This window comes from Mesoplodon densirostris, chromosome 19, assembly GCF_025265405.1.
Source record: "Mesoplodon densirostris isolate mMesDen1 chromosome 19, mMesDen1 primary haplotype, whole genome shotgun sequence".
In the NCBI taxonomy this organism is placed as follows: domain Eukaryota; kingdom Metazoa; phylum Chordata; class Mammalia; order Artiodactyla; family Ziphiidae; genus Mesoplodon; species Mesoplodon densirostris.
The window spans coordinates 30,527,195-30,538,275 of NC_082679.1; the positions used below are offsets into that span (position 1 = coordinate 30,527,195).

Here is an 11,081-nt window from a genome sequence, read left to right on the forward strand (position 1 = left end):
AACTTGGAGGCTCAGAGTGTGCGATGAAAGTGAACATGACTGTTTTGCAACTGTTACTTTTGGTATGTTTTCATAACTTGGATGTGTTAACCTATTTGGCTTGTAGTCACCAGTGAGTGAGTGACACAATCAGTTTGATATGGAAGTGAAGCAGCACGGTGGGCCTCCGAGCACACAGACAGGGTCCCGGACATAGTGAAGTAGCATTTTGTAGTGTCTCTGCAGCAATGAAGTAAAGATGAGTGGCGGGGAAGTAAGATCCAGGGGGTTTAATATATACCTTGGCCTCTGGAGCTAACACTTCTCAAAAGTATGTTGAAAAGAGCGTTCCTACTTCCAGAAGCAAATTCATGAGTGCCTAAAATGAAGTTCGGTGCTGTAGTGTTTTCAAATATGCAGGCTAATAAAAGCATTGAGATAGATAAAACGATTGCCTTTGTTCCTTGAAAATTAGGGCATGTGTAACTCGATGTGGTGCTTAAGTATCAAAGTCATTCACACATACTTTAAGGTAAAATTGTTTCTGATAAATGCCAAAGTCTCTCTTGGCAAGAAAGCCCTATGTGACTCCAAGTCATGTGCAGTAATAAATACTTTGAGGTGCAGCTTAAGCTTAAGCCCTCTGAGGAACAGCCAACGCTTGTGATTAGGTCAGCCTGAAAAGAATTCAGCTCTTGTTGGCCTTACTGATCATTTTCCTTCTTTCTCTCAAGGTGTCTGAGCGTCTGAGTCAACCAGGAGTGGCGATCGGTTTGGCTTGGACTCCCTTAGGTGGGGAAATCATGTTCGTGGAGGCGAGTCGGATGGATGGCGAAGGCCAGTTAACTCTGACCGGCCAGCTGGGGGACGTCATGAAGGAGTCTGCCCACCTGGCTATCAGCTGGCTCCGCAGCAACGCCAAGAAATACCATCTGACCAATGGTGAGCGACCCACCCCAGGGAGTGGGGGCGGGGGGTGCAGCTGCAGGCAAAGGAGAGCCTTGGGATCCTGACCCAGGAGGCATCCCACAGTTCAGAGACAGATCCAGTTACCCCTTAAAGCACAGACCTTTGCTTTTGAATTCCCGTGGAAATTCTAGTTCCCAGTTGAGGACTGTTTGACTGACTGGAACCTGAGCTGGAAACTGACTCCAAGGGTTTGTTTTGTTTTTCCTGCTACTTGGAATAGAATGAAGCTGTTCTTCCAGACCCCCACTTGACTTATACTGCCCGTTAATATTTTGAAGGATTTATTTACCCGAAACATTCATTTTCATCTCTTTGATTTTCTTTTTTCGGAGAAAAAGAAAACAGGTTTAATTTTTCTACATCAAAATCCTTTTTTCCTTTTTTAAAGCTTCTGGAAGTTTTGATCTTCTTGAGAACACAGACATCCATCTGCACTTCCCAGCTGGAGCTGTCACAAAAGATGGACCATCTGCTGGAGTTACTATAGCAACCTGTCTCGCCTCACTTTTTAGTGGGCGGCTGGTGTGTTCAGATGTAGCCATGACTGGTGAAATCACACTGCGAGGTCTTGTTCTTCCAGTATGTATGAAGAAACCTATTTATATGGTTTTTAATTTTTTTAATTTAAAATTTTTATTAATAGTATTTTAAAATCTAAATTAATAGTGGTTTGCCTTCTTCCTATGAATAGCTTAGTTTTAAACACATACTAAATTTTTATATCTGTAATTCAGATTTTAAAATTTTGATCAAATAAAGGAAAAACTGACAATTTTCCCCATGTTTTCCCTTCTACTAAAAAAGAAGACTTGCTTACAGAAAAAAATATCAGTCTGGTCACCAGAAATATCAGCTGTTCAGGTGAAGATTTGAGGCTTTGTTCTAGTTAACAAATTGTTAAATATGTGGCATGTGTATAAAATAGGATGATAGCTATTTTTAAACTTTAAGCCCAATTCTCACCTTTTGGAATTCCTGTGAGACCTCCTATCCGCCTAAAGATAATTTAGATTACTGTAATTGATAGATTGATTAAAAAAATATATAGAAAAGAAGTAGTATAAAATGGAAATTGTAGTAAAGACTAACCATGCCTAATTGCTAAATTTTGAAAAAGTTCTGTACATAATGAGGCTTTAGGGCTCCAGCCTATATCATAACTACTTATAAGAACACTGAAAAATGCATAGAACTTGAGAGATCATTTAGAAGTTTAAGTCATTAGTTAGCAGTACCAGACTACAATAAAGTTTTGGTGGGTTCAATAGCAAAATGAGAATAAAAGGAATGTTCTTTATTATGAGAACGCCTTTATTTTATGAGGTTATGGTGAAAGTAGGTCATAGAATCACCAATTAGGATCACAAAAAAATGCTCTCAGTTCCCTGATTTTTTAAATTTAATTCAACCAGAAAGTCATATTCTAAACCTTATTTACTATGATACAACTGGATATCTATACTCAGTAGGAATGTCGATCTCTTTTCTTTACCTTACCCCAGAACTACTGCATTTCTAGTGACAGTAGTGGTTGATACTAGCTGTACTACTGAAAGGAAATAAGCAAGTGCTTTACTGACCATAAACTCTTCAGTTTCCTAGTTCAAAATGGTAAGCTAAGCAAGGAATAAAGGGAATAAATTATAACAGTCAAAAATGAGGGGGGAGGACTTCCCCTGTGGCGCAGTGGTTAAGAATCCGCCTGCCAACGCAGGGGACACGGGTTTGAGTCCTGGTCTGGGAAGATCCCACATGCCGCGGAGCAACTAAGCCCGTGAGCCACAACTACTGAGCCTGCGCTCTAGAGCCCGTGAGCCACAGCTACTGAGCCTGCGTGCCACAACTACTGAAGCCCGCGCACCTAGAGCCCGTACTCCGCAACAAGAGAAGCCACTGCAATGAGAAGCCCGCGCACCGCAACGAAGAGCAGCCCCCGCTCGCTGCAACTAGAGAAAGCCCGTGCACAGCAACAAAGACCCAACACAGCCAAAAATAAATTAATGAAAAATATTTAAAAAACAAAAATGAGGGGGGACACACCATTGTAAAGCAATTATACTCCAATAAAGATGTTAAAAAAAAATGAGTGGGGTGCCATCAGCTGATAGTACAGCCAACTTCTAGAAGATAGAAGTGTCCCCAGCTGATGTAACAGAATTGGAGGTAGAGACAGTCTTCCCAGCAGGAATCTGCTAGAAGGTTCATACCAGGAGAAAAGGAAGGGGGTGGGAAATGAAAACCAGGGGATTCGTTGAAATCGCCATAGAACAAACGGTTCTTCCATTAGGTCCCCTGCACTCAGTGCAAATTGCACGCAGGTAAAGGCTTCCCCACCCCCAGCAGAGGAGAAGCCACAGCAGCTCTGAGTAAGCCTTCAATTTTAAACTATTATGGGAGACATGGAGAAAAGCAGCATCATTTAAGAGAAAGACCTGCTAAGTCTGGAGAAAACGTAATTCAAGAACAGAGGATAAGACAAAGCTCTTGAATTTAAAAGAATGGTTTTAGGAATTGGTCGATGAACTATTCAGAAAAAAAATAATAGAAAAAACAATCTGACAAATCCAACATCTAACTAAACAGAGAAAATGGAAGAGAACAAATTGTCAAGGAAATAATGGAGCATTTCCTAGAATTTAAGGCTATGTTCAGATTGAAAGGGCCTGTACCAACTAGGAAGAAGGATTGCATCCTCATGACTTTTCAGATCACCGAGGAAAAAGCTTTCTCATACGTGACCCTGGATACACAGCACCTTCAAGACTCTGAGGGAAAATGGGTTTGAATCAAGTCTTGTTTACACAGCCTTACTGTCAACCAAATGTGAATGCAAGATAGACATTTCCATACGTGCAGGGAATCCGTTTATCTCACACTCTTTCTGAAGAAGTTACATTGAAAGTGTAGTTCAGCAGCATAAAGGAAAAGCCTGGCCAGAGAGTGACAAGTGTGGTAGGATGGCCGCTGTGCAGAAAGGCCTAGAGCCCAGCCAGTCTGGTGCCACAGGTGGGAGCAGGCTTCTGAGGGCTGTCTCCAGGGGTCGCGTGTTCCGGGTGGTGTGACTGAGACTTGTGTCTGTTATCTATTACTCATACACACCACCCCAAAACAGCAGTTATTATTCTTAGTTTCTGTGGGGCAGGAACTCAGGAGAGGCTTAGCTGGGCTCTTCTGGCCCAGGGTCTCTCATCATGTAGTTGTATACCAGCCCGGATGCAGTCAACTGCAGGCTGACTGGGGCGGGGCATCTGCTTCTGTTGTGGTTCACTCACGTGACTGCAGATTGGGCCTGGTTGCCCGGACTGCTGGGGTGACCTCAGACACCTGGGCTACCTGAGCTACCCGCAGGGCAAGAGATCCAAGAGAGATCCAGGCAGAAGCTCTTATTTTGTGTGACTTAACCTTGAAAGTCACACAGCATCACTTCCACCACACTCTTATAATCACTAAGCCTGGCACACATTCAAGGGAGGGGAATTAGACTTCACCTTCTGAAGGGACCATTTTAGACATATTTTTAAACCACCACAAGAGCCTAGATGTTTTCTTCATCACACTGCACAGAGGTCATTGCTTTAAACCTGTACAGAAGAAAATAACCCTGGCATGCAACTAAGCTCTGTAGGAATGGTATTTATGGTTAAAATAATGTAATGCTTTTTCAGAATCAACCTATAAACAAGATTGTTGTGAGTACAGAAAGGAATATAAATGTTAACCTTGACAATATAAAAGAGAATCACGGACAGAAGAGGTGCTCATACCTGTCAAAAGTTTAGAATTTTCCATTAAAAGGATTTAATATAATACTAATTGAAATATAAAGAATTTACTATTAACCTTTTTAGTGGCTTTCCTAGCTCATGCTGTAGCAAAATGGAAGATGATTTGGATGTTTTAAAGTAGCAGTGAAAGAAAGGTGGGTCAGCGTTTCTTTCACAGCCTGAGGATGATCATAAACCTTAATAACGTTCTTCTCTCCTTACAGGTAGGTGGAATTAAAGACAAAGTGCTGGCAGCACACAGAGCGGGATTGAAGCGTGTCATTATTCCTCAGAGGAATGAGAAAGACCTTGAAGAGATCCCAGGCAATATCCGGCAGGATTTAACTTTTGTCACAGCAACCTGCCTGGATGAAGTTCTTAACGCAGCTTTTGATGGTGGCTTTACTGTCAGCACCAGACCTGGCCTCTTAAATAGCAAATTGTAAGCCCAGATCTCAACTTCTTAGAAGTTTAAGTTATAAAGTGCCGAAAGGTACTGACAGGATGATTTTATTCACACCAGCAGGGGTAAGCAGAATGTCCCTAATTTGCGAACCTAATCACAGTCGTAACAAACCTGACTCAAGTGGTGGCTAGTGTTTATTACAGAAATGTTAATTTAATAAATTGATTAAATTGGAATTGAATTCTTGTCTTGAATGGGCTCATTACTGTCCCTGGAAAGTTATGGAACAGTGGTTCTCTTGTGGTTCCAAACAGAAGCATCTGTATTACCTGAGAACTTACTAGAAATGTAAATTCTCAAAACCCACCAGCAGGCCTTTTGAATCAGACTCTGGGGGTGGGACCCAGTCTGCTTTACTAAGCCACCCAGATGATTCTGATGTGTAGTCAAGGTCAAGAACCATTGGTATAGACCATTACCTTAGCAGATTCACCTGTAGACTTTATTGGCCCCTGAAAGCAATCAGAAGGGGAACTGGGCAAAGGTGAAAATAATAGCCAACTATTAGTCTTTTTGGAAAATATTCAAGTGAAGCAAACTCTGTGATGAGGTCCACACATGCTGCCCGCCCTTTGCTGAGGGAAGCAGCAGAGTGGCGTGTGTTGGCCTACATGACAGAAACATACTGGCCCTGAATGCCTGTCATCTTAGAAAAAAGTCCAGTCCCCAGAGGGAGGCAGCCATCCATCCTGGGATGGTCCCTACACTTGGTATCCTGATTCATGCCACCTCCCCTTGTGTTGCTTGTTTGCCTGTGCCAATCCCCAGTTCTGGTAGCCTTTCTCCATGCCTCTCTTCTCCTGTGACTCAGTCCAGGATATGGCTAACTGTGAAGTTAGGCTCTTCTACTTAACAAGCATTTGAACTTTCTGTATCTTAGTTTTCCTTACCTCTAAAATGCAAATAATTGTACTCATCAGTGTTATTGTGAAGATACAGTTAGAATGCAACATAAAATAACACGGAACAATTTCTAATCATTATTCCAGCCAGTAATGGACTTCAGAATCTTATAATACAAAATATAACAACAGATATGTAAAGATACTTTGGAATTTCTTGGATAAGAATGGGATATACAGATTACCCAAATGCTGTGCTCAGACCTGGCGGTAAAAATCTGAATGTGTTCTGGGAGGACAAGTGCAGACCGAGGGCCGTGGCCAGTGGGAGAGAGCAAGCACCGGGAACTTGGAAGACATTTCATTGACTGTCTTATCACTACTGTGATTTTATTATTTCTGCACAGTCGTCTTACAAGGTAGAAGAAACTATGATGTTAATTTGTTTTCAGCAACCAGAGGGGGTTAATCCATACCCACTTTGCTCTGCTGTGTCCCACCCAGCAGTGGCAACATAGCACACGTTTAAAGAGTGGGAGTTATCTGTATTCTTCCTCAAGAGTCCTGAGTATGCAGTTTTGTACTGGTCTGTGAACAGCAGTAGGGCATCCTCTGTGCCCTCTGGCTTTGAGCATGCCTTTCCTTACTAAAGGAGCTGAGAAAACCCATACATGTAAGAAATCAGCAGTATGACCTTCATTTCTCTAGCATTGTCTTTGGTTTTTTAAGTCTGAGCTCTTTTATTCACCTTTTTTTTTAAATTGTGGCAAAATAATTTACCATTTTAACTTAGAAGTGTGTAATTCAGGGTTGTTAATTACACTAATGTACAACCATCACCACTAGCTATATCCAAAACCTTTTCATCATCTTAAACTGAAACTCTGTATCCAGTAAAAAGTAACTCCCCATTCCTCCATCCCCCAGACCCTGGTAGCCACTATTTTACTTTGTCTCTATGAATTTGCCTTATTCTAAGTACCTTATGTAAGTGGAATATCTGCCCTTTTGTGTCTGGCATATTTCACTTAGCATGTCATCGATTATCCATGTTGCAGCATGTATCAGAATTTCATTTCTTTAACACTGAGTAATATTCCACTGCTGCACATGCCGCATTTTATTCATTTATCTGTTGTTTCTACCTCTAGGCTATTGTGCTGTGAACATGAGCATACAACTATCTCTTTGAGTCTGTTTTTCATTCTCTTGGAAATATACTTGAGGAACCACCCATGTTTCCCACCACAGCTACACCATTTGACATTCCCACCAGCAATACACAAAGGTTCCAATTTCTCCACATTCTTGCCAGCACTTATTTTCATTATTGATAATGGCTATCCTGAAAAGGCCATTAAAGCAGCATCTCATGGCTTTGATTTGCATTTCCCTGATGACTAACGGTTGAGTATCTTTTTCTAGCACTGTTTGTAAAAAGTGTTTCCCAAAGACCCCTCATCTATCAATCAGTCGTCAGCTAGGTTTTTTGAGAACTGCTAACTAACTTAAATTCCAATTCAGCAGGCCTAGAGGTGAGGGCTTGCGAATCTGTGTATTGAACCAGTGCTCTCCACACTTTTTTTTTTTTTTTGCGGTATGCGGGCCTCTCACTGTTGTGGCCTCTCCCGTTGTGGAGCACAGGCTCCGGATGCGCAGGCTCAGCGGCCATGGCTCACGGGCCCAGCCGCTTCGCGGCATATGGGATCTTCCCGGACCGGGGCACGAACCCGTGTCCCCTGCATCGGCAGGCGGATTCTCAACCACTGCGCCACCAGGGAGGCCCTCTCCACACTTTTTATGTGGGCTTTTAAACCTCTTCAAGTATTAGAACTATGTAAAGCTTTAAGTGCCGTGGTAATCAAGAAATGTCACACTGCTTGAGGCACACGTTTACTTAGCTCCGCCCCTTCAGTGGTTTTCACTTGGCTCTGCCCCTTGTTTGACCCTTACTGTAAACCATGTCAGAGATTTACTGCTGTTAATCTAAGGTCGCCTGACTAAATGAGTGGATTTAAAGTGTACTAAACATACCTGAATTTTTCTAAATAAGGGGAGGTAAAAGTTATGTGCTGAGTGACACACACAAGATTTCCTTCTCTCCTTTTCTTCCCGGGACATCAGTCAAGATTTGCATTCTGGTCATAGCACAGATCCTCTTCATAAGACTGGGGTTGCAAATTCATTTCCATTTCCAGTGCCATCTGAGTTGCAGAGGCTGCTCGAAATGCAGAGGTTTCTGATTCCCATCATCTGAACACAGTGACTAGTCATGTCTACCAAGAGGAGCTCCCGGCACTCGGTGACCGGTCCACATTTAAACCTTACCAAAGTCTGCCATGTTGTGAGGTAACCAACTGCTGAGGGTAGAGTGGGCTGACTTTGCATTTTCCTTTTATTGACCACTGAAATGAGAAAAACCTTCCTATAATTAAGGGGACTTGACACTAAGCCACAAAGAATGTTAATTTCACCAATTCTCCTTCCAAATCCAAAGTTTATTTATTTTGTCTGGGACTATTAGATGTAAACATCAAGAACTTTTGTTTTTTTAATGAAGTGTAACATGTTCAAGCTCACATTATTTTGGCCAAAATGCGTTGTATTTGAGTGCACATCTCCATGAAAATTTTATCCAGCAGGTTAAAAAGTCAAGACTACAAAAGTACAGTCATTATCCAATTTGATGATTTATGATCCAATGCTATGCTCCTTTTTTGTTTTAGTAACATTTAGTGGATACTGCAATGAAAATTAGTTACTAAAAAAATTTTTAAAGCACCAGAACAGGAAGGAAATATTAAAAGGATCTGAAGGGAAACAATAGGCAAATGCACTGAATGGCTATTGAAATGTTTTTAAACAGCTGTATCAAAAGTTTCCTTTTTAATGTAGGAAAAGCTTTATTTGCTATGAAAATTCATTTATTTGGAACATACTAGATATGGTAGGTACTATCAATGAGCTGAAGAATGTATTTAACATTCTTGGACCTTATAAAAAATTTTCCGTTATTAAAATTTTTTTAATTAAGTTCAGCTCTAACATATTGTCAGTACATTTCTAGGCAATAGGAACTAAAACCCTTTAGGCTAAATCCTAATCTTGACATGACAGTGCAAGCTTGTCAAAGTGTGACTTTATTATAAAACCAAGTATTCCTTCAAACCATTGTTTCTACTTTTCAGAATTTAGAAAGGCCTAAGAAAAATAAATTATTTTCAAAGAAAATTCTTAAGGCTGTATAAAGTTAAGGAAAACGGTTCAGCAGGCAATGAGGCTATAGTGCCAGGCATAAGGATAAGCACTTTACAGCACACTTAGCCACCCTCCTTCCCTTATGAGGTAGACACAACTACATCCCTTTACAGAGAAGGAAGTTAGAGCAAAGTTAAGTCAAAGTTAGTAGGTAAAGGGTCAGAATTCAAACCCAGGCAGTTAGAACCTATAGCCCACACTTTACATTTTAGGAGATGCTCGAATTTGGGGGATGATGCTGTTTTTAGGAAAATTTGAGTTTCTTTTGGTAAATGACTCAACTAGCTGAAAATCATAAGCAGTAAGCCACCAAATAATCCTTTATGTTTGGAACATGCACAATAGGTAGGTGGGGAAGGGAATGACTAAGGTTCTAGCAGTGCATTCAATCTATAGATTTTCAAAACGTTCTATCTGTACCTTTCTTATTTAACTTACATAAATGACTACAGTACTAGTTGGTAGGTCATACACTCAATTCACCCTATGTGTTCTAATGCACCAGTCACAGACTGGCCTGGCCCCCAGGTATGTTTTAAGTTTGATCCAGTGTTTTGTTTTTCAGTTTGGGTTACTTACCAATTTTTCCACTCAGGAACCTGAGTGAAATAAAATTCCATTAGTAGAATCATTGCAGATGTTCCTGGATATAGAGCTCTTGAGCTTGGCGGGGTGGGGGGTGGGGGGCCAAGGAACATGACTAAGATTTTTTGGTGAGCCAAAAACATCTATAGCCATTTGCTTCGCTTAAGTTTAAAGTTTGTAAAATTGTGGGCCTTTTAAAATAGGAAGTTATACATATTATAATAAAAATCACTCAAAGCAAAAGAAAAAATTCCCCAACAATCATTAGCATATTAAACTGGTTCATGATTCAGTTCAACAGGATGAATTCAAGTTTAAGAATGTAAAAGTACAAAGAATATCACCTACCCCTACCCTAAATAATCCCCTGAAAGAAAACACCAAGACACCAGAAGGGGTGGGGGCATCAATAGGAAAAAGTAGAATATTGATTATAAATATAGATGATTTAAGAACAAGAGTTAGATCTCATAAATCTCAAATGGACCAAGAAATACGGCTCTAGGTCACATTATCCCTACAGGCCAAAAATATGAAGACAAATAAATATAGTTAACAAATATTAAAATATCAACCCTATTACCTATCAAACACAAAATTTACTATCTTAGGCATAAATTGGCAAAACATGAGGTTACAATGAAAGGCAAAATCCTTCACACTGCTACCATAAGTTTCCACTGAAACCTCTCCAGAAAGCAATGAAAAAAGTATCAAGACCTTTAAAGAAAATAAAAAACCCCAAGAATATAACCAGAACACATAGAAATGTTCATAGGCTATTTATAATTAGCCAAAAAAATTTACCTGGAAAAACTGGGCAAAGCAAATATCCAACACTGGGGACCTGGCTAAAACTACAGTCAATCTTCACAAAAATTACCCCAAATGATGATTTTCCCAAGATTATTAAATGCTTAGATGATCAGGTGTGAGGGAGTTACATAGTTACACAATCCCAAATTATATGATTTCAAAATAAATGTGTGTAAACACATGTAAATACACGTAAAGAACTAGAAAAACGAAAATGTAGTCATCTGAATGGATAAGACTTCAGACTCTACTGTGTGCCAAAGTCTATATATTGAACACATATATCAAAGAAATGTTTTCTAATCAAAGAAACATTTTAAAATATTTTAAATAGAAATGATATACCTCCACAAAAATATTCAATATACTAAATGAGGAGGAAAAACTGCTTTTCTAAACACA

General features: G+C 40.2%; 1 protein-coding gene across 1 annotated transcript in view; it reads left to right on the plus strand.

Annotated features, from left to right (window-relative positions):
• The window catches only part of LONP2 (lon peptidase 2, peroxisomal), an 87,801-nt gene extending 82,447 nt beyond the window's left edge, over positions 1-5,354 (plus strand). The window contains exons 13-15 of the mRNA XM_060083572.1: positions 714-921; positions 1,337-1,527; positions 4,937-5,354. Coding sequence (XP_059939555.1) covers positions 714-921; positions 1,337-1,527; positions 4,937-5,158 — 621 coding nt within the window. The 3' untranslated portion in view covers positions 5,159-5,354. The remainder of the gene's footprint in view (positions 1-713; positions 922-1,336; positions 1,528-4,936) is intronic.
• Positions 5,355-11,081: the final 5,727 nt, after the last annotated feature.